Genomic DNA, 23,064 nt, shown 5'->3' on the forward strand with positions numbered 1-23,064 from the left:
GGCTGATGCATATTTTGTTACGCCTATCGCTTCCCTTTTCCACCGCGGATTGTTCGACGACGCCAATGTCAGCTAGACATCAGTACACTGTACCATGACAAATTGTTGCTGCTATTTGTTGTATTGCTCCCTTTTCCCCACTGGGAGGCGCACGAATGAGAGGCTGTGCCGCGACATAAACCCAGGTAGGCGAGACCAAGAGCCCAGCAAAAACGACACTCGGCACTCCGCAAAGTACACAGTGGCCGCCGTGGCCGAGACCGTGACCGGGATACAATGCATGGAAAAGAAACCGAATAAAAAGAAAAGTTTGCCGTCCTCAAAGGTGTCATACATGACGCAGAAGCCCGCTTCCCCAAGGAATGCCCCATAAAAGCAAACAGCACAACCGGTGGAATATTTTTCGACACGGACCTGGCCGGGCAGGGCAGAATCAAGAGACACTACGGCTTAAATTCATAGGGAGTCGCCAAGGGTTATGAACGTGGAAGACGAATGGCGAAAGAAAGCTGGCGGCAGATGCTGGCTCTATCAAACAGGGGAACGGGTTTTCACGTGGGTGTACAACGCCGTGAGGCTGATAATAGTTGTTAGGTACCCGTTTGTTGGTACGGTGCTAAACATCTTTGCCGTCTGTCAGCTTTGTTCAAGATGCAACTCTGCAATGGTACCCAGCCAGTGGACGCATAGAGAATGCTCAATGCTCTGAAAATGACGATTCTAGGTCACATCAACGGGCCCGATGAGCAGAATAAAATCTTTAAAACAAATAAAAATAAAAATAAAAAATCAGCGAGAATGTTCAACATTGAAATAGCTATAAAGGGTCACAAACATCACGAAAAGATGGAAGCTGAGTCTAGGTCGCCTGTAAAGAAGTAGTATGGGCCCACATGTTATTTTCGGGGGAACGGAGGGCTTTTACCCTGCGGCAACAACCCCTGTACTGTCTGGACAGGGATTGTGCATTTGGTTTTCGGCATGACGATGGTGTGGCGATATCCAAAATGGCGGGACACCGCTTCACTTCGACGAGGACACACCGCATTGTGTCTGCAATGGTTCGCGGCGTGACATTGTCCTATATCCTGACGAGCCGAAATAGGGTTTGACAAGAACATTTCGCCCATGTGTCGGCACAATGATGGGGCTGAAATAGTTGCGCGATGGTTTCGCTGGGACATCACTATCCGCTTTTGATTTCATACTCCCATTGTCTGCTTTTTGGTCAACCAATTTATTTTATGTCTGATTTATTTTATCCTGGAAGGAATAGAACAAAGTAAAATAATATTAGGTGCTGGTTGTTGCAACCAAAAACATCCCCGAGGTCTGGTTTGAGATGAAATATTTCAAAAGGGTTCAAGTAGAAATTGAAAAGAATAAAATGGCAGAAGAAATCCAGGATAAAGAAGGAGAAAAATGCAAGGAAAATTTAGAACACAGGAAACAGGTTTCAAAGGCATACCCCAAGGAAACCAGGTGAAGGACAACGAAGGTCCCGAAGCCTTACAATAGAAGAACGGTGGCCACTAGAGCCGGGATAAGTGCAAACATCGCCGTCGACGCCATGCGGCCGGCCGATGCTGTGACAACGGCGGCAGGGCCCGTCGTTGTCGCCGTGCTGCCCTTGCCGGCGCCTCCATTGTTGGAACCACCACCGCCGGAACCACCACCGCCGGAACCACCACCGCCGGAACCACCACCGCCAGATCCACCACCACCACCGGATCCACCACCACCGCCAGAGCCGCCGCCGCCGGAACCACCACCATGACCTGAGCCACCACCGCCAGAGCCACCACCGCCGCCAGAGCCGCCGCCGCCAGAACCACCGCCGCCGGAGCCACCGCCACCACCGGAGCCACCGCCGCCGGATCCACCACCGCCAGAGCCACTGCTGCCGGAACCACCAGAGCCACCGCTGCCTCCGGAACCACCACCGCCCGAGCCACCACCACCGCCACCACCACCACCGCTGCCGCCACCGCCTCCGCCATGCCCACCGTGACTGCCACCACCGCCTGCAGGAACGGTCGTCGTGACGGGGCAGACGGTCGTGGTGTAGGAAATGGTTTGAGTCGTGGTGTGGCCGAGCTCGCAGTGGCCACCGTTGTGCGGGCACGAGGTGACCACGTAGCAGGTCGTCGTATAGACGGTGGATGTGGACAAGTAGGTAGAGACAAACTCGGACGAGCTTGGTATCGAGCTTGTCGTGGTGACGGTCGACAGAGTCGTGCTACTACCGCCAACGGTCGACTTGATGGGACCTGTAGCAATGCTCGACGGGCCGGTAGGGATAGACGAGGGACTCGTCGACGAAGGACTGGTAGACTGGCTGATAGGAACAGATGAAGGACTAGTCGAGCTACTAGGTATCGAGTGCACAGAGGAGCTACCCGAGGGGCTCACCGACGGCGACGAGCTCGGTGGGATAGACGAACTACCCGAGGGGCTCACCGACGGCGAAGAGCTCGGTGGCACAGAGGAGCTACCCGAGGGGTTCACCGACGACGAAGAGCTCGGAGGGATAGACGAACTGCCCGAGGGGCTCACCGACGGCGAAGAGCTCGGTGGCACAGAGGAGCTGCCCGAAGTGCTAACAGACGACGAAATTTCACTGCTAGACGACGTCGCAGAGGAAGAGCTCGGGCTCACAGACGACGATGCGACGGGGGAGCTAACTGATGAAGAGATGCTTGAGGGTGTCGAGCTTGGTAGGACAGACGAGCTAGCTAACGTGCTCACGGAAGATGGCGTGGAGCTAGGCGGCACAGACGAACTGCTGGAAGAGCCAGCTGAAGAAACGCTGGATGAGCTCACAGACGATGAGAGAGACGGTGTAGAGCTCGGCGAAACCGAAGAGCTGACAGAAGACGAAACATCGCTGCTACAAGGCGGCTCGGACGATGAGCTTGCAGAGAATGATGAGACAGAGACAGAAACTGAAATTTTCGAGGGGTTGACCGATGAACTGCTCGACGGGTTGCTCGAGATACTGCTCGACGGGCTTCTAGAGACGCCCGACGGGTTGATGGAGATGCTGCTCGACGGGCTGCTGGAGATACTGCTCGACGGGCTTCTAGAGACGCCCGACGGGTTGATGGAGATGCTGCTCGACGGGCTGCTTGAGGAAGAAGAGGGCACGGAGGGGGAAGAAACAGACGGCGTTGAACTAGGCGGAGCAGACGAGCTGACGGAACTGACGGAGGAGCCCTGGCTGACCGATGTGGAAGACACGAAGCTGGGGCTCACCGAGCTGCTGATGGAGCTCGCAGAGGAGCTCACCGGGCTGATAGATGACGAACCAGCCGACGAGCTTATCGACGACGAGCTTTCACTGCTGCAAGGCTCCTCTGATGAAGAGCTTGCAGAAGTCGAAATGGAAGAAGATGGGACCGAGGATGACGGGACCGATGATGACGGGACCGAGGATGACCCCGGGTCGAACGAAGACGAACTAACTGAAGGCGAGACTGATGGTGACGACGCCGACGAAGAAAGAACCGAAGATGACGAAACAGATGATCCCGGGTCGAACGAAGACGAACTGACTGAAGGCGAGACCGATGGTGACGACGCCGACGAAGAAAGAACCGAAGATGACGAGACAGATGATCCCGGGTCGAACGAAGACGAACTGACTGAAGGCGAGACCGATGGTGACGACGCCGACGAAGAAAGAACCGAAGATGACGAGACAGATGATCCCGGGTCGAACGAAGACGAACTGACTGACGACGAAACTGATGGTGACGACGCCGAGGAAGAAGGAACTGATGAAGTTGGAACCGAGCTCGAGCTGGGCAACGATGAAACAGACGAGGCAGACGAGCTAGCAGATGAAGAAATCTCGGAGGACGAGATTTCGCTGCTGCAGGGCTCTTCAGAACTGCTCACACTGCTGACAGACACGGACGGACTACTGCTGGGCGGCACCGAAGGCGACGACGACGGCGAGGACGAAGCCGATGACGACGGGGTGCTTGAAGGCAAAGACGAGCTTGGGCTGGGCGATGCCGACGAGGAAGCAGATGAGCTGGCGCTAGATGAGACGGACGAAACGCTTGGGGAGCCGCTTGGGGAGCTGCTGGGAAAGCTGCTGGGCGAGACACTCGGCGAAGAGCTGACCGACGAACTGGGAGAAGAGCTGGGCGAAGAGCTGGGCGAAGAGCTGGGCAAAGAGCTGAGCGAGCTGCTTGGTGAGCTGCTTGGTGAGATGCTTGGTGAGCTGCTGGGCGAGACACTCGGCGAAGAGCTGACCGACGAGCTGGGAGAAGAGCTGGGCGAAGAGCTCGGCAAAGAGCTGGGCGAGCTGCTTGGTGAGCTGCTTGGTGAGCTGCTGGGCGAGACACTCGGCGAAGAGCTGACCGACGAGCTGGGCGAGCTGCTGGGCGAGCTGCTGGGAGAGGAACTGGGGCTGGAACTAGGGCTGGAGCTGGAAATTTCGGACGATGAGCTTTCACTGCTACATGGCTCTTCACTGCTGCTTGACCCAGAGATAGACGAAATCGACGAAGCACTTGACGAGGGCGAGGATGACGGCGTGCTCGATAGAATGCTCGACGAAGCAGAGGAGCTGCTGCTAGGCGGCACCGAAGACGGGGACGAAGATGAGGCCGGAGTACTCGAAGGTAGCGACGAGCTAGGGCTGGGGGAAGGCGATGACGAAGGCGACGAGCTGACGCTGGGCGACACCGACGGGCTGACGCTGGGCGACACAGACGGGCTGACGCTGGGCGACACCGACGGGCTGACGCTGGGCGACACAGACGGGCTGACGCTGGACGACGCAGACGGGTTGACACTGGACGAACCCGACGGTGTACTGCTTAGGCTCGAGCTCGGGCTAAAGCTCGGGCTGGAGCTGGAAAATTCGGACGACGAGATCTCGCTGCTACAGGGCTCTTCGCTGCTGCTCGACCCAGAGACTGACGAAACAGACGACACGGACGAACCGCTTGGGGAGATCGAGGATGAAGGCGTGCTCGAGGGAAGAGATGAGCTGGGGCTGGGGGAAGGCGACGAGGATGGCGACGAGCTAACGCTGGATGACACCGATGGACTGTTGCTTGGCGACACCGATGGGCTGACGCTGGGCGAGACCGACGGGCTGCTGCTGGGCGAGACCGACGGGCTGACGCTGGGCGAGACCGACGGGCTGACGCTGGGCGAGACCGATGGACTGCTGCTAGGCGAGACCGATGGACTGCTGCTAGGCGAGACCGATGGACTGCTGCTAGGCGAGACCGACGGGCTGACGCTGGGCGAGACCGACGGGCTGCTGCTGGGCGACACCGATGGGCTGCTGCTTGGCAAGCTGCTCGATGAACCGCTCGGTGAATGGCTCGGCGAATGGCTCGGCGAATGGCTCGGCGAATAGCTCGGCGAAGAACTAGGGATCGAGCTCGAGCTGGAAATCTCGGACGACGAGATTTCACTGCTGCAGGGTTCCTCGCTACTACTCGATACGGAGACCGACGACGAAGGTGTGCTCGAGGAAGGAGGCGAGCTTAGGCTAGGAGAAACCGACGGAGATGAGGATACCGACGGGCTGCTACTTGGCGAGATACTTGGTGAGCTGCTGGGCGAGACACTCGGCGAAGAGCTGGCCGACGAACTGGGCGAAGAGCTGGGCAAAGAGCTGGGCGAGACACTCGGCGAAGAGCTGGCCGACGAACTGGGCGAAGAGCTGGGCAAAGAGCTGGCCGACGAACTGGGCGAAGAGCTGGGCGAAGAGATGGCCGACGAGCTCGGGATCGAGCTAGAGCTCGAAAACTCAGAGGACGAGATTTCACTACTGCAAGACTCACTGCTGCTGGACTCCGAGGCAGACGAAGAGACGGGCGAAACGCTCGACGAGGGCGAATAGGAGGGTGAGGATGAAGGCGAAGACGATGACGAAGGTGTGCTCGACGGCAGAGACGAGCTCGGGCTGGGCGAGGCAGACGAGCTGTAGCTCGACGATGCCGAACTGCTGGGGATCGAGCTGACGATGCTGCTGGAACTGCTGACACTGCTGGCACTGCTGTAGCTGCTGCTCACCACAGACGACGATGACTCGCTGCTGCAGGGCTCTTCATCGTCCAAGACGCAGTTGCAGTTGATAGTCATTCTGGCCACATCGTTGGGGCAGCTTGCGGCCCAAGGGGCTGGCACATTCACGGACTGCTTGACTGGCGGATTCAAGAACAGGTCGCACCAGGTCACGGGATCCACCTGAATGAAGTCGTTTAACATAGCATCGACGCACGCGGGGTCACCCTGTTATTGTGAGCATGTAATCGTGGTATAAAGTTTGCCGGGGAGAGACTCACACAGGTGCCAAGAACGGCGGCGACTTGGGAGCCGGCCGCGAGGACGGCAACGGCCACACTGGTGGAGAACCGCATGATGCCGGTGTTGTTTCGTCGTGTAAGCTGTATTCAGTGCCGGCCGGGATGATCGATTCGGTTCGAAAGTAAATCCAAGGAGGAAGAAAAGTCTTGTCGAGTCAAGCCCTCATGATATCCGGCTCGTCGATGTAGATATCGAAGAGACAGATAGCAAATCCCTTCAACAGCAAAACGAGTGGATGCTTTGAGAAGGAGAGCTGACAAGTGGTTGCGGGACTCGAAAGAGAAAGAAAAGAAAGAAAAGAGAAGGTAAGTGGAAAGAGGAAAAAAAGAAATGAGAAAAGAGAAAAGAGAAAGAAAAAGAGACGAAAGAAACAAGACGAAAAAAAAACAGGAGAAACAAACGGGGAAATAGAAAACAGAAAAGAGCCTCCAGGATAGGTTGGAGGCTTATCAAAGATTCAATGCATTTATTGACAAGCCAAGCTCATAAAGCACATAAACCTTCCAATAGCTTCACATGCCATACAAGGCGGCAGTTGCCCATATTTCCTTTTGCGGAGATACCCAGTACTTTGCGTGTACCCGCCGCTCTTTCAACACAAAATTGCTTTGCGTCAATAAAACGTCGTCAAGTTTCCGAAAAGGGTGGCATTTGGGAAACAAGATATGAAAACAGTGCGTGAGATGTAAATGCCACGCCAAGGTACGGCTGAAGAGGCGTAAGATACATGTCAACTGTACAACAGACCCGGGTCGGTCTCACCCCTGAATTGATAGTGAAATCAAAACAAAAGACGCCACACACGAGGGAGGGTGGACAGGAAGTAGTGGTGTCCAGCACCGTTGGCGCCACAAACTGTTGAATGCATAACAAGCCAATTTTTGAGACTGTTTCTTTCTCCCGGCGTCCCTTTACAGCTTGGTGCCAACGGCAGAAATAGCCGGGAAAACAAGCGACAAAGAGACAAGATGACGGCTTTTTGTTTTCAGACTGGCATCCCAAGAGTATTGGCATCGTTGAGGGGCGTGGACGTTCAGGGGTGTCGTATGGTACGCGGAGGAAAAAGCGGTCTTCTCAGTCGGGCGTCTCGGCCCCTTGAGGTACGAAGGAGACGACGAATCTCCGTAGACAGTGGTGTAAAAATAGGGCGATATGTCACCTTTGGTACTTTGAATTTTCGTCTTCCCAAAGGGGTAACATCTTGGTATGGCCACGCCATATATTGAGTAGCTCCACCAGGATGCATACTGTGTATGTCGTACTCTGCATGCCTAACGTTGTGCTGTTGGAGAAGGCGGGATACGGGATTGCACCAGGAAAAGACATACTGATACTGGGACAGAGGAAGTCTCTTCCGGAGTCGTTTCGGACAACATCTTGCAAAATCAAGTGATCGATGGAGAATGTTTGTTTCGCGTGAGGAATAAGCATTTCTCGCCGCCCATCAGGCAGTTCGAAAATCAGACGAAGATGAACAGGGCCGATAAGACAAAAGGTCAAAGATGGGCCGAGAAAACAACTTCTATGAGCCACGAAGCGAAAAGAGCCAATCCTCGTTGGGCCATTGGACGTGCCTGTTCTTTGTCTTGCAATCGATACTTTGGCCCACAGAATCGACGACGAGAGCTGACATTTTCAGGTCCTTCCGGTAAAGAGGCGTCAAGGATCTGGAACCTGTCGGTTAGCAATAGCCCGGTCAGGGCGGGTGGTCGACGTCGCTGGAGCTGCCATGAGGGTGGACAAGTACCCTTGCACTGCGTATTGCCTGTTCGTTGGACTGTGGGAGGTTGGGGGGTAGAGGACGATGAGGGCAAGGATGACAAAAAAAAAGGGGGGGACCTGCAAGGAAGGCTGAGACGGGAAATAATAATCGGGAAGGAGCCACTCGGTCCAGTAACGATGTGTCTGGCAAGAGCACGCACGGTCCAATGCTCTATGACGGGAACGCCGCAGAGGCAAGGCGGCAAACGGCAGTCACATTTTTAAGCAGCGGGGGAAGGGACGACCTTGCTCGGATCCCTAACCTGGAAGACGACAAACGGCGAGAAACGACGATAACGACGAGAAAGACGAGAACGGGTTGGGGGCAGGTCATCATGCCAGAGACGAATCGTTTCAGTTCTGCAATGAATACAAGGGGAGAAAAAGCCCCAACATGTTCTGAACGGCGTAGGCGTACGATTTACTGTTTTGTTGTCCTCTGTGCTGCAAACGTCCTCCAGAATAGGTAACGGTCCAATATTTGACACCATTTTATACGCTTAAAATCCTTCGTCTGTCTTCCCGTTGCTTTTGCCCTGGGCCCTGGCCGTTGGGACCCCGTTTGTCAGTGAAAGTTTCCTCATTCGGCGACCATTTGCTGGTCAGGAGAAAAAGTGGCGGCCCGTAGATCGTTCTTGACGGTGTCCCGAGAAGTTGCCAACAGTGGGGGTTCCTGTCAAACTGGGCATTGTGATTGGCCTGCTGTCATCCACTATCTCTCTAACCTTCTAGGCCTGCCGCTAGGTACTCTTCGGTCTCTTAGGCCTAACAACGCGCTAAATTGGGACAGCGTCTGCGATATAGACGCCCAGCCGGGCCCGTTTCAGGAGGTAATGAATCCCCTCAGTGCATTCACAGCGCCTCACAACGGTTCGCTTCTTGGCACTACTGAAAACCATCGATAAAGCATGTAGAAAGTCAGTTGATTCACTGGCCCGTATTATTTGCATGGTCCAGATGTAGGGACGAAAATAGGAATGACGGAGGCAGCTGTTCTAGCTTGTGGAATGCAACTGTGAGATACAGAGTACTCAGTAATTAATTACACAAGAAACGGTCGACCTGTAAATTGACCGTTGACGCATTCCAGAGCGACTGGAATGACCACGAGTAAACGTGCGCAAGGAAGATATGAACATTCTCCAGCCACATGCTGTGAAACACAGTTATAACGGTCGGAAGTGTACCTTTAATTTACTTTTCGCATTGCGTACTCCTTACAGAATCTGTCAGCAACGTGCGCAGCCATGAGACAATATTGATTTGAGCTGACGAGCTACTCCGTGGCTTGTAATGCTGCAGGGAAGCACAATCCAAAAGGCAATACAACATATGGCTGAACATCATATTTTCCGTTAAGGATGAGTGCAGTGCGTATAGTACATGCTGGCCATTATAATGCTGTACCGTCTTTTGTGCAAGGTGTATCATATGGTCATTGAAATGTACAAATGCACCTAGATAACTTCCGCAGCGTCCCTTTGCAATCGTCTCTTCATCAAGCAGTCGTTGGAGGAGAGACATCAAGGAAAATAAACTCCTACTAAAAATGGTCAGCCAGTCGAGGGCATCTTCCTGGTCTATGGGTCAAAAATGCACCTATTGTACCACTTGGACGACCGGATCACGGTTGTGAATTTTTGTTCGGGTTGCTGCCCAAAAATGCAGCCGCCGTGATGCGCTGTTTTCCAGCTTGCGCCCATGTAGCTGATCTGTTGTCGATTTCCCTGTGTCATCTCCCATGCATAATTGCATATCCCCCACCCCCTTGGCTCTGTGCTCTCCAGCAAAGTGATCAAAAATGTGACTGAATAATGCTTACCAGAAGTGCCCTCTCCACTCCTTGGGGGCATTTCACTGGAAAGATTGTCAGGGTGTGAGTTGGAATGGGGTGTGCCCAATATTCCCAGAATAGAGCGAGGAAGAGATATCACCATCGAATAGAGTCGGCCCACGACAAAGACGCAAAGTGCGATGTATGTTGGTCTGTCAGACTACATTCGCATGACGCCTCAGAAACACCTCGTAAAAACGACGCACTTCCTCTCGGTCGGCCTGAAGCCTCCAGACGGGACGCTGCAGAGACGCCACCGCAGGTCAGCCTCACAGAACTATCGGATATTACAGGACAAAAAGGGACATAAGAAAATGCAATAGTTCTCGTTTTGGACATAAAACTATTGCCTGCGCTTGTCCGTGTTCGCGATGTACACGGTGCGAGAGGGCTTGTGGCTTGCAGGATACGAGGGCAAACATGCACGGCCCCCCAATACTCTTCCGGCTGCAGCCACGCCAATTATTGGCCCACCCTTGGAAGAGCCAGGACAGGGGTCTGCCAGCCGCACACCCTTCTCCATATTTAGGGCAGAAAGGGGTGCCACTTAATTGACTGGCTCGATGGAGGGTGGCTCAGGTGGTTTTGAGCCTCATTCTTTTCAAGTGTTCAAGTGTTCAATGAGAGAAATGCTGAGTGTTGTGAATCATGAGTCGAGGGAGAGATCGTAAAGCGAGATTGTGGTGTCAGAAAACTGCGAGTATTAAAATCACCATCGTCCCCAGAAAACAATCAGTGAAGAGAATGAATGGGTGATACAATCACGAAACGAAACATTAATGAGTTGGATTGGTATGTTGTAACAAGGGCAAGTTCTGACGAGACTGTTGAGTTGTAGGGCAAGACTTGCCTTGAATACCATTGCTGATGATATATGGTCTGACGTAGAAGAATGTGATTTGGGAAGCCTCAACAAAAAAAAGTATCAAGCAGACATTCCTCGCCTTGTTGTAAATGATACGAGGACCGGCGAAAACTCAGACGTGAGGATGACAAGGTAACAGCTTATGCCGATTGAAATAAACAATACGATATCGCGATGCGTGACCTCGGCTATGATTTTCTCTTACTGTCTTTTTCTTCCTATTTTGTCAATGCGCGACCTTGTCACTTGCCGTGTCCGCTGTAGTGATGATATTTTGTTTCCATGTCGCGTTGTTTGTCGCTGCTTTTGCTTCACTTCTCAGTAAACCCCGTGATCTTGCCAGTTTATTGTGCAATGCGTACCCCACACGATTTGCGGTTGTCTCTTTGCGGCTGTTTGGCACCTGCCAGGTGACACAGGCCACTTTTTTTCGTGCTTTCCATACGTGATAGGCGTGACGCGGTGAGGGGAAATGCAATGAGCTGTGACGGGAAAGTGAGTGCGTCGCTCCTTCTGTATTGAGACGATGAGAGGCGAATCCGTAAACATATCGCGAGCATCAAAACAACTTGGCAAGAACAGCCCGGACAGTAAAGGGCAAGAGCGTCGCGCGACAGCCTGGCCATAAAACGGTCAGTCACTGCGCATTACTACTGTAGAAAAGCACAGAATACAGCGCACAACGCACAGCGCAGAACGCAGAACGCACAATATTCAGCAATCACCAGCCCACCAAAACTGCGCGTTGGGTGAATGAAAAGATAGACGGGAGATCAAACGGATCGCAACACGCACGGGAAAGCCAGACAGGGCAGCGAAACAAAAGGACAGCTAGAGAAGAGACCGTCCCCGGCATCGGTGTCCTGCTGAAAACAAGATTAACGCGACGGGCCACGATCGTGTTGACGTTGACATTGCGCTTGCATTGAGTCTCATATTGGCATCACTTTCCGAACTACCAAACCTCTTCTGGACTGACAAATAGCGGCAGACCCTGTACCACGAGGACTCTGCCTTCCACCTGTCGCCTCCGTTCCGTACAGATATCGCATCCGTCACGGACAGTTTGCCTGATTGAACCCCGTATCATCCCGGACTCTGGTAGGTGCTACCCAGGATTGCTACAGTTTCACTGCGAGAGAATTAACCCGGCTGAAGTCGAACAGGATCTCCAGAGGCCAGCTTGCTTGTCACAGGACCAGCAACGACGTATAAGAGTCGCTCAACGCCAGGTGAACAGTCAACCCCCGTCCCTCCAAGGATGGCTCCTGGCACCGGCGGGACCGCCACTGGCGGCCGGGACCACTATGCCGTGCTGGAGATTGCGATGACGGCCGACACCACCTCGATCGCCGCCAGCTACCGCCGCCTTGCACGGCTCAAGCACCCGGACAAGAACCGCGCCAATCCCAACGCGACGGCCGACTTTCAGGCTCTCCAAGAGGCATACAGCGTGCTCAAAGACGAGGCGCGGCGTGCCGAGTACGACCGCCAGCTCATGTACAAGCGAGGCGCGGCCGGCATGGGCTCGGGTCGGGGACCCGGCAAGGCGGCCGGCATGCCGCAGTCGTCTGGGCGCGCGTACGCCACGGCCGCGGCGACGGCAGCGGCCGCGACGGCAGCCGAGATGCTGCGGAGAAAACACCAGCAGCAGCGGCAGCAGCAGCAGCAGCAGCAGCAGCAGCAGCGTCGGCACGACCACAATGAGGGGGGCGAAGGCCTGCATTCATACCACAAGAACGACTCTGGGGCGCCTCCAATGATGAACCCGAGGGGACCGCCGCCGCCGCGCAAAAGCGCGATGCCCTGGGCGGCTGCCGTGGATGGTGGCGATACAGACAGCACGCGAGGGTTCTTTAGCAACCAGGACGCGGGGACGGGGCCGGGGCACGGCGGCCGCATGGGGGACGGCGGCACGAGCGCCTACGCGAACTCACACTACAGCGGCCGGTCGTACCCGCCGTCGCCGCCCAACAAGCCGCGGTGGCCCAAGGAACCGCCGGCCAAGGACCATGCACTCGAGAAGCAAATCCAGCAGGCTCGCAAAGACATTCGGGCGGAAGACAGAACCATTCGGAAGCAGGGACGCGCCACAAAAAAGGTTGCAGACGTCATTGCCGCGCTCTGGCAGGCTGTGCACGCCATTGAAGACCAGATGGGCCTCGTCGTCCGTAAGAAGGCACAACTTGAGGCCCAGTTGGCGGTCGCGCAGCAGTGGCACAACGCCTATGTGGCAGGCGCGGCCGTGGCGATACCGACGCCGCCAGTGCTTTTGCCTGTCACGGACGACCCGGCTAAGATTGTGGAGCGGCTCGAGAAGAACCAGCGCGCCCTCGCGGGTCTGCAGCACAAACTGGCCCAGACCAACAGAGAGATTGACGGCGCCATGGGCCAATCGCGGTCGATGGCCGCCGCAACCCAAGAAGCGCACGAGCGCAAGGCGCAAAAGGAAGTAGCACTGGGCGAGTTGTGCCGTCGCTGGCGCCTCCATGAGTTCGGTACCAGCGGCGATGACGACGCCAATGCGGCAGACGGGTGGCACGGCTGGTGCGGCTGGGAGGAGGGCGATGTGGAGCCCGACAGTGATGAGGACGACGACGAGGATGACGCTGAGGACGATGGGAGCAAGTACGACGTAGCTGGCAGCGGGGTCAATGAAGATTTAGAAGTGCACGGCTGGTCGACCGGGGCGGCCGGGACGACCGGTGCGACGACTGGCGACTACTGGTGGTACAGCTCCGACGACACGAAAGGCAGCGGCAGTGGCAGCGGCGATACCGTCCAAGCAGGCGAGGAAGGAGTCTCGTTCACGTACAATCCATCTGCGTCGGAATGGGGCCCCAGTGCGGACACCGGTATTTCCGCGACCAAGAACGGCACAAACTACAGCGTGGGCAGTGAGGAGCGAAGTGAAGGTAACAAAGCAGCCGGCAGCCCGGCCAAAAGTGACCGCGAGGGCAGCATCTTTGAAAGCCAAGCAGAGACAGAAAAGACAACGAAGGCAAATACAACAGATGTGAAGGATGAATCAGAAGAAGAAGAAGCACAGGCAACAGCAACAGAAGGCCTCGAGGACAGCTACACTACGGCGTCGTTTGATTATTATCCGTCCGCGGAACAGCCACCCTGGTCTCACGGCCCGGCCATTCCCAACTGTGGCCAGTACGACTACTTTGAGGAATATGGGCATTACAGTACCGGATTTGATCAGCAGGCCGATCCTGTCGACTACGCGTCGTACGTGCAAGCAGGGCATGGTGGCGATGTTATCAACGATGCCGACGACAGCATTCTGTTCGAAGAACACGCCGGTGGTGTGCCCCTGGATAGCGACTACCAAGGTAAGGGCAAGTTGGGGCAGACATCGGGGCAGAAGGGACGGGGACATGATACGCAGGACAACGTCGGGCAAGGCTCGGCAGGCAAGACAGAAGAGGCAGATAGGAGAACGGATTCAGGGTCGACGTCTTTTACAGCCACAGGCCGCAGAGCTGATCAGCCCCAGGCTACTATTACTACTACTAGCACAACGAGCGCCGAACCCACCAACGCCAGTAACAACGACATCGACGAGGAGGAGGAGGAGGCGGAAGAGAGTAGCATGGCTGGCTGGCACGACGACGACAATTCGGGCGAAGACGACTTGCTCGTCCCCGAGGCCGATGCAGACGAGGAGGATGAGGACGAGGACGGGTTCAATGTCGACCTGCTGGGCCCGCTGGAGACGGCCCGACGGGGCATGGGCCAGCACATGCCCATCTACAACAACAGCAGCAGCAGCAGCAGCAGCAACAACATGTTGGCCATGTCACCGGCAGCGTCGCCGTCTCCACCACGGCGTGCACCACGGATGGCGCGGGTCCGTCGGGCTCCGGGGCAGTCCGCTGTTGCAGCGGCCATTTCCAGCCTGACCGGCGATGCAGATGCCAACTCCCAGAGCTGGCGGGCTGGCAGCGAGGCGGTGGCAGAGCAAAACACAATGGTTGACCACGATGCGCGGGAGCAGGCGTGGCGGCAGGCCATGTGGCAAGGCTGGTGATGGGGGCCCTGGGCGAGGACTTCAGCATGAATAGTTTTGGGGGTAGTGATGGGGCGACGGCGACGACTTGATCATGAATGGCTTTTGGGCAGCCGGCAGGCAGGAGCATGGCGATGCGGGAGACCATCTCGAAGCATATGGTCACTCGACAGACAGATCATGATCAGGCCATGCTTGGTGCATTTGAATTGGCATTTTCAGGCGGCGATAGGACACTCGATATGGAGCCAGGGCCGGCTGGGAACTAGGCAACTCACTGAAAGCTTGATTCCTACGTTATTTTCTTCTAGACTTTTCCATTTCTTGCTAATTTACGACTTGTATCGTGACCTTTTGCCTGGAACTTAGTTCATGCGATATGGAGCTGCGTCTACAATCAGACACACTTGTCCTACAGTGGTAACGCAAAGTGGTCGTCGCCTCGGAAAACATGTTCCTGGTACGGAATACAGTCAATCGAATGAATCAACAGGTTTCCCCAGGTTTACCACTTTGCGCTACGATCAATATGGAAAGGCCCGTGGAGTTCGTCATGTCCAACTTGCACGAAGTATCACTTTGCCTTCTCTCTGGCCTGCCAAGACATAAAAAGAGGAGGCAAAAGAGCACAGACAGAAAGATGTGCAAAAGGCTTGGAGGCTTGGCGTTTCTTCACCGGGAGTGGATCGAGTTGGACGATGGGCAGGCAATGGGCAGCCCCTTTCCCCCTAAGCTGGCCTCCCCGGCCGTCCACAGTCTGTTGACAACAAGGCGACGTGGAAAGAGTAGACGAGGAGAGATGTGGCCAACATGTTTGACGGAGAGAGTGCTGCAAAAATGCCTTGGCGGAAGAATGCCGCCGACAGGAGCAGTTTGACGGTGGCTTTCTTGCCGTGGGGAATTGAAAGAGAGAACTAACGACTTTACAAATAAAAACAAGAAAATAAATAAGAAATAAGAAATACAACTCCGCTTGTCCCATCCAACCGGGACAAAGCCGTCGCTGTGAGAAAGGAGACAATAAAAAAGGACCACAATTCAAGGCACGGCAACGGGTGCAACGCTAGGTTGACAGGACGGGCCAGAAAGAAACGCTGAGCGAGGGATCAGAGACGGCACTGAACACAACTGCGGCCGTGACGATTGACGGCAGTTGCTGATTCTGCTTAGATGCAGCCCCATCTTTCTTTTGCATCCCCGTCGGCGAGACGACATGAAGGGTCCTGGAAGCCTCTGTCTCCGGTCTCCGTCTGTTCTGGGGGAGGGATACAGATGCAACCTTGTCGAGAGCTCTTTCGACGTTTCCGTCTCTGTGCTTCCATTCAACTATTTCTCCGATTGGGTTGTTGCTTGTACGCCGATTCTGTACATTGTACAGGTACGACGAGTTCATTTTGAAACACGTGGCTTGTGGCAGTGGTGCATAGGCTGCAGAGATGGCTTCTTCTTCTCTCGTTGCTTTTCACTGCCTGTGTGTTGCTTCTGCTGTTTCCAAGCATCGGATTACAATCTGGGGAACTGGGTTGTGGGGATTGTGGAGACTGACGAACTGAAAATGAAATATGACAGTGTGAGAGTGACAAGTGAGAATGATGAAAAAGGACAGAAAGGAAAGGGGACGCGAGATCTGCTCCACGATGAACAGCACGTCAGGAGTCGAGCAACGATGTGTCCACAGGGCAGTCAGTGCAGCGGCGCTTCGTGCGTCTCCAAAGGCTTCTCGAGCCGATTGTTGATGATTTTCCTCCAGTTGGCTTTGTTCAACAGATTCAATCCAAACATGGGGCCTCTCACACAGAGTCTCGGTCTGAAACCGACAATGTCTCTGTCCTCTGTCCGAATAGCGAGACGCAAGCGACGAAAACAACGGCAAAGGCCCGGATGTGCATTCCTCGAGTCAGGTTTCTGACGGATCAGCACGGATGGCGAAAGATGAGCACGGGAGAGATGTGAGGCGTGAGAAACGCGAGAGATGTGTGAGACGGTCGAGGGTCCAGTGCATGTCGTCGTCGTCGTCGTCGTCGTCGTACTCTTTGGTACACTCTATGTTGTACTGCGTCTGTTGTACTGCGACCCATTTGACGTGGCAGAACGAAATGTCCTCATCGCCTCCTCTTGTCTCGCATTGGGAACTCCTGCGGCTGGTGGTCGCTGGACAGAGCACAGCCCATCCACTCGTACTCTGCCCGTCTCGTCTGCATTCTGAACCGTCTGCACCGTCTGCAGCCGCTGTCCGTTCGCAGCCTTGGCGCATCCCTCTCTTCTCTCTTCTCTTCTCTTCTCTCGCGTCTCTGTCGTCGTTCTCCGACTTCTCCGTCAGAATTTTATTGCCAAAGAAACGATTCGGACAGAATGGCTGACGCTGTGCTCAAAGACAATGTGACGCTCTCCACTCGACCAGTTCGCCCGCACAGGCGTGCCTTGTCACGATTAATGTCAACGACCATACATTTACGAGTTCGGCCACGATTTAGTATTCCCAACTCGGCTCTCTGCAGCTGTACCCTGCACACTTGTCTTTACTTTGCACGTTGACTCCATACACAAACTGCCACCTTTGCACCGGCAGGGAAAGGATGTGACATTGTGACGAAACAGTGGAGGTGGAGTCCCGCGTCTGTCAGGAGGCCCGAGCGGGCGGACGAACACTCTTCATGTACAGGCCTCCTTGCCTGCCCTACTGTGTAGTATCAACCTCCCGACGCAACGCCTTCCCCGCAAAGCAATGATTTCCGCAAGTCCTGAGCGATGGTGGACACACAGACGTGGAATCACTGACATTGTGTCATGTATGTTGTATGTCGACGATGCAGTGAGGCAAGACGTGCCGAAGGTACGAATTAATCGATTGACGACTAGGATGACAGACACGCTCCTACAGGCCTGCCCTTTCTCTCTCCTCTTCCCTCGCCGCCTTCCTGCATCTCTTCCCGTCCCGTCACGGCCGACGGCCATCCGTTTGATATTCGCAAGAGAGAATGTATTACCGCGCACTCCTGACAGAGAGCACTTGTTTTCCCGTCTCTGCGGCGGACTTCGTACACAAATGGCAACATCAACCCAGGGTCCCCAGCCTGGGCTCCAACAGACAAGCCTATCCTCGTCCTGGACGTCGTCCGTACTCACAAAGCAATTACTCCGTGAGGGAAGAGATGGAAACGCGTTCGTCCAAGCGAGACGAGATGGTGGTTGGTGGACATGCTCGTGGCTTGTGGACTGGGGAAGCGTGAGAACAGGGGACTCTTGACCCACATCCCCAGATGCTTGTCCCGGAAACGCCAGACCCAGACCGGTACGGAGAATGCCATTGTACGATATACGACGCAGCCACACGACTTGTTCAGTTGGCGATGAACGACAAAAGACGACAAGGCTACCGCTGCTAGGCCAAGCACAAGGCGCCTTTGGGCGAAACCAAGTGAGAAAGGTGCACGCCCGGTGAAGGGCCAAAACGCGGCGACGTCTGTGTGTTTCCTTGGCACGTATGTCGTCGTCCGTTTGTAGGGTTTGACTATGTGCTTTCTTGCCTTTTGATTACTTGGTTTCTTGATTTTGAATTCTTGACTTCTTGACTTTGTAATTTGTTTCGTCCGAGTGTCCATGTACACTACCTTTTTTTCAACCTTGCTTCTTCCCCCTTCTTTTTCGTTGTTTTTTCTATTTACTCGTATCCAACTCTCCTTCTCCTTCACCCTCGCGCACAGAGGTCCTTGCCATCCCGGACAACACCAGACGCCAGTCACACAACACACACGACACAACCGTTCGTCCTCGACCAGTGGCTCTCTCCAGTGGCCGTTGCAGATCGCCCGCATACAGATATAAAGATACTTCAGATCCCGGATGGGACGCTGGCCGTCGAGTGGAGACTGATATCCACGTCTGCCATCTATCATCGGCCATCTCTCACCATCACCATTCCTTGGCTGCCTCGTAGCAACTGATGACGCCCATCTCAACACGATCCAACCGTCCACTGTTTGTTGAAAGGGCAACACAGTAGCACTACGGACCCACGACAAGACGACGCCACATCCACTCCGCCTGACCCCCGACCAGCATCTTGTCTGCCATGTCTCACATCCCCGGAGAGAACCCGGCCCTCGACGCCGAGACGCGCGTGCCCATCCTCATCGGCACGGCCGTCGCCTTCAGCATCGCCTCGTCCCTTGTCGTGATGCTGCGCATGTACACGCGCCACGCCATCGTGCGCGCCCCGGGCCTCGACGACTACACCATGGTGGTGGCGGCCGTGCTGGCGCTGGGCGTGACGGTGTCCACCATCGTGCAGGCGCAGCACGGGCTCGGGCGGCACGCCTGGCTCGTCACCGACGCGGCGACGACCATGGTGCAGCTCAAGGCGCTCTTCGCCGGCGAGGTGCTGTACAACCTGTCGCAGATCTGCACAAAGGTCGCCTTCCTGCTGCAGTACCGCCGCATCTTCCGCGACGCGCTCTACGGCCACACGCGCGCCGTCTGCTTCTGGCTCATCCTCTTTTTGCTCGCCTGGGGCGTCACGCAGGAGTTCCTCGTCGCCTTTGCCTGCATCCCCGTGTCCCTCTTTGTGCCGTCCATGGCCGCCACCTGCATCGAGAGCCTCGTCGTGTGGTACCTCACGTCCATCATGAACATTGTCACCGACTTTGTGCTCTTCCTCGTGCCCATCCCCGCCGTCCGCCAGCTGCGGCTGCCCCTGCGCCAAAAGGCGCTCGTCATGTCGCTCTTCTGCCTCGGCTTCTTCACCTGCATCATCTCCATGGTCCGCCTCTTCACCCTGCACGCCGCCCTCAACTCCACCGACGGCACCTGGGACAACGCCCCGACCTCCTGGTGGACCACCATCGAGCTCAACTGCGGCATCCTCTGCGCCAGCATCGCCACCCTGCGGCCCCTGATCCGCGCCCTGACGGGGCGGCCGGCGACCAAGATGAGCGGGAGCGGCGGCGTCAGCGGCGGCGGCGGCGGCAGCAGCAGCACGAGCCGCGCGCGCAGCAGCGTCCGCAAAGGCGCCTACCCGCTGCACGACCTGCCGACCATCAACGACAACGAGAGCCAGAGCGGGCTGAACCTGAAAGACGACGAGGATGCGGTGGTCTTTGACAGCGGGAGCGGCCGGCGGTCCATGACGGCGGCGTCGGACGACTTTGCCGAGACGCGGCTGCGAGGGGAGTCGAGGTGAAAAAAAAGAGGTTGCGGAGAGAAGTATAGCGACGCGCTTGTCGTATTGATATCCACTTGCATTTATTTGTTTTGTATACAAGAATTTTCACGTCCATCACGCGTGTTCTTTTGATAAGAATGAAATCTAGTTAATATGGTACACATGAAAGGACCAAAAGGAAACCAAAACCAGAGACCAGAATCCCAAACTATGCAATATTCGTGTGCCGTGGTCTCAAACGCGTCGTCTACCGGAGGACGCGGAGAAAAAAGAAAAAAGAAAGAAACAGAACAAGAAAAAGAAAGAACATCCCAACAGAAGAGAAAAGAAAAACAGACAAACAGACAACAGACAACAGACAACAGACAACAGACAACAGACAACAGACAACAGACAACAGACAACAGACAACAGAAAACAGACAACAAACGCATCGGCGTCAGTACGCGTCGTTTTACGCCTCGGCCTGCGGATGCGGCGTCAACGTCACGTCCTTTTGCACGCACGTCGTCGTGTTGCTGCTGTAGATTTCGCCCATATGCCAGTCGGGGTTCTGGTAGATCGAGCTCGTGCACGCCGGCGTCAGGTCCACGCTGGCCCCGTACGCAAACGTCGCCGGGTACGGGCCGTTGTCCGTGTCGATGCACAGCCACGACTGGTTGACGTTGAGCTGCCCCGTGGGCGCGTTGAACGTAAACGCCGTGGCCGTGTCCGGGTTCTCGGTGGTGCAGTTGTAGACAATGTTGCCGTAAAAAAACTCGGACAGCTGCGACGAGTAGGCCGCGCAGACGGCCGGGTACGCCAGCGCCGGGTTGGTCAGGTTGAACTGCACGACGCCGCCGTCGATCTGGTGGGCGGGCGTGCTGAAGGTGATGGACGTGTTGAAGACAAACTCGCCAATGGACCACGCATACTTGGTGCCCGCCGGCGGGGGGGCGCAGGCCGGGGCGTCGCCACGAGCGGCCACGGTGGGCGCGGCCGAGACGGTGGCGGCGGCCGAGGCAGCCAAGAGGCCGACGAGGGCACGGGGACTTGAGCGGACCATTTTGTGGGAGAGAAGAGGGTTGGGAACGGCGGAGATGATGACTGACGTGAACAGAAGAATGAGTTGGTAGAGTCGCGCCGGAGAGTAAACGGTTGCAGTACTTTCTTTGTTCTTGTTGATGCTGCTGTCGTTGTTTTGGACAAAAGGAAGGGAGAGACACGTGGTATAAATATGTGAATCAAGGCGAGAACAATGCGGATATAAAGTGCAAGGGAACGTAAAGAGCAGCCGTCTGTGGGTGGCGTGGCAGACGTGACGTAGTGAAGGGGCGGGTACGCCTTTGGAGAATGAGCTTATACGGCCGCAACGTTAAAAGGACGGGCTAAGGGTAGTAAAAGACGGAATAAAGAATACGAAAAACGAAAAGGGTTAAAGCGCGGGTAAGAAAAGGTACGGAAAGGCTTGAAACCCGGTTTTGGTTCTCACCACGAAGTTGCGGATGTCTCGTATTCCTTTATTGTCCAAGACATGAAGACAGGAAAAGAAAAAGAAAAAGAAAACAAAAAGGGTGGCAGCCAAGGTGCGGAATACCAATACCAATACCACGAAACCAATCACTGCAGTCGTGGATCGTGGATCTCGGCTTTTGACAGCCTCGTGTCTTACCTTTGCTTTTTACTCTTCTTTTTGCCTCTTCTTCTCTCCCTTTTCCCTTCTTTCCCTCCCTTCCTCCCTTGGTCTCTCCCTCAAACTCAGCTCGCAAAACCAACGTCCCGATGCTTCGTTACGCTGCCCTATTTTTGGACAGCTGCCAGTCCGCGTTCTGCCCCATCACGCGGACGGACACGATATTTTGTTCGTTTTTGTTCCTGCTGACAACTTGACAGCTTGTTCCCTGTTTTCGTTCTCGTGTTGGTCTCCTTCACCTCTGCCGCCGGATGTCTTTGACCTAATCCGACTCCGACTCGTCCACCATTGTCTCTCTATCAATGGACGAGAGTACTCCGTCTGCCGTCCCTTAGTGAGGCCTGCCGATCGCCCTAGCATCATGTCGATCGTTTTGCCCCACAACCAACCCAAGGCAAGCACCGTCCCAGCGACTGACTTTTCTGGCGATTTGTTTCTATTTTGGTCATTCGTCCCTTTTTGTGTGCCGGTCGTTTGGTCGTTTGGTCGTCAGGTTGTCCTCGGCAGACACGCGGTCGCTCCTTCCCGCGAAGCTGCCTGCCTGCCGTGCAACAGGTAAAGCCACAGACGGCAACTACGATCCACGCGTGCAGGAAAGACTTGCACCGTAGTACTTGCTGCCCAACATTGGCTGCCTCTTGCCTCGTTTGCGTGCCTACGGCGTGCTCCATCGACACACGTCCATCGTCCCGAGATGTCATATGTTGTATGTTGTAGTTTCACATCACCGGTTCCCGTGCTCGCCAGTGTTGTACCTGTACTCTGTATTCCGCACACCAATCTCTCGTTTCTCGTATTCCAACCTCGATCATCGCGTCTCGCGATGCGCAGACAGACATGCAAAGCTGATAGGCTATCACGCTGGCCAACGAAAACCCAATGACATCAAAATACGACTGCGACGGAAGTACTCCATACTCCGTACTCCTTGCTCCAACATCTCACTGCACTGCGGTCGTAAATACAGGGCCATTCTCTCTGTTCGTTTCATTCGCGCAGCCCGCTGACCCACAGCCTCAGCATTGCCCCCGAAACCACAATCGCTCCGTTGGTTGGACCCCATTTGACCCATCGAACTCTGTCCATATCGTCAGCCAAGACTTTTACCGCTGATGTCCACGTTATGCCTTGTCGCCGTCCTCGTATTTGCAGCCGATCTTTCTTGTTCTCTCTTCTTTGCCATGTTTTATTTTTATTTATGGTTTTTCATTCTCCCTTCTTTACTGGTTTTACTGGTTCTTTTGTTCTTTTGCGTCCGGTTGTTGACCTACGGAGTCTTGCTGTACTCGCCATCATGGCAATGCACAAAACGAGCAGAAAACGCCCGGCGAGTCATGATCAACAAGTGATGAAGTGCACGCCAGTTGTCTCTCATTTGCTGGCCACCGGGCCACCGAGTCACAGGTCGTTGTGC

General features: G+C 55.2%; 4 protein-coding genes across 4 annotated transcripts; 2 read left to right on the forward strand and 2 right to left on the reverse strand.

Annotated features, from left to right (window-relative positions):
• Positions 1-1,509: 1,509 nt before the first annotated feature.
• Positions 1,510-6,392, reverse strand: SPBR_05484 (uncharacterized protein; the record flags this gene model as incomplete). The annotated part of the gene is made up of 10 exons (XM_040763748.1): positions 1,510-2,684; positions 2,976-3,124; positions 3,462-3,802; positions 3,901-3,922; positions 4,428-4,438; positions 4,687-5,518; positions 5,562-5,764; positions 5,837-5,989; positions 6,046-6,264; positions 6,318-6,392. The coding sequence occupies 10 exons, from the start codon at positions 6,390-6,392 to the stop codon at positions 1,510-1,512; spliced, it is 3,180 nt and encodes a 1,059-aa protein (XP_040621902.1).
• Positions 6,393-12,060: 5,668 nt separating this feature from the next.
• On the forward strand, positions 12,061-14,838 carry SPBR_05601 (uncharacterized protein; the record flags this gene model as incomplete). Its single annotated transcript, XM_040763864.1, has 1 exon — positions 12,061-14,838. One exon carries the CDS (start codon positions 12,061-12,063, stop codon positions 14,836-14,838), a length of 2,778 nt encoding a protein of 925 aa, XP_040621903.1.
• Positions 14,839-18,889: 4,051 nt separating this feature from the next.
• Positions 18,890-19,996, forward strand: SPBR_06033 (uncharacterized protein; the record flags this gene model as incomplete). The annotated part of the gene is made up of 1 exon (XM_040764295.1): positions 18,890-19,996. The coding sequence occupies one exon, from the start codon at positions 18,890-18,892 to the stop codon at positions 19,994-19,996; it is 1,107 nt and encodes a 368-aa protein (XP_040621904.1).
• A 436-nt stretch (positions 19,997-20,432) lies between these two features.
• Positions 20,433-21,023, reverse strand: SPBR_06211 (uncharacterized protein; the record flags this gene model as incomplete). Its single annotated transcript, XM_040764473.1, has 1 exon — positions 20,433-21,023. One exon carries the CDS (start codon positions 21,021-21,023, stop codon positions 20,433-20,435), a length of 591 nt encoding a protein of 196 aa, XP_040621905.1.
• Between the last annotated feature and the right edge of the window lie 2,041 nt (positions 21,024-23,064).

This window comes from Sporothrix brasiliensis, assembly GCF_000820605.1.
Source record: "Sporothrix brasiliensis 5110 chromosome Unknown Cont15, whole genome shotgun sequence".
Classification (NCBI taxonomy): domain Eukaryota; kingdom Fungi; phylum Ascomycota; class Sordariomycetes; order Ophiostomatales; family Ophiostomataceae; genus Sporothrix; species Sporothrix brasiliensis.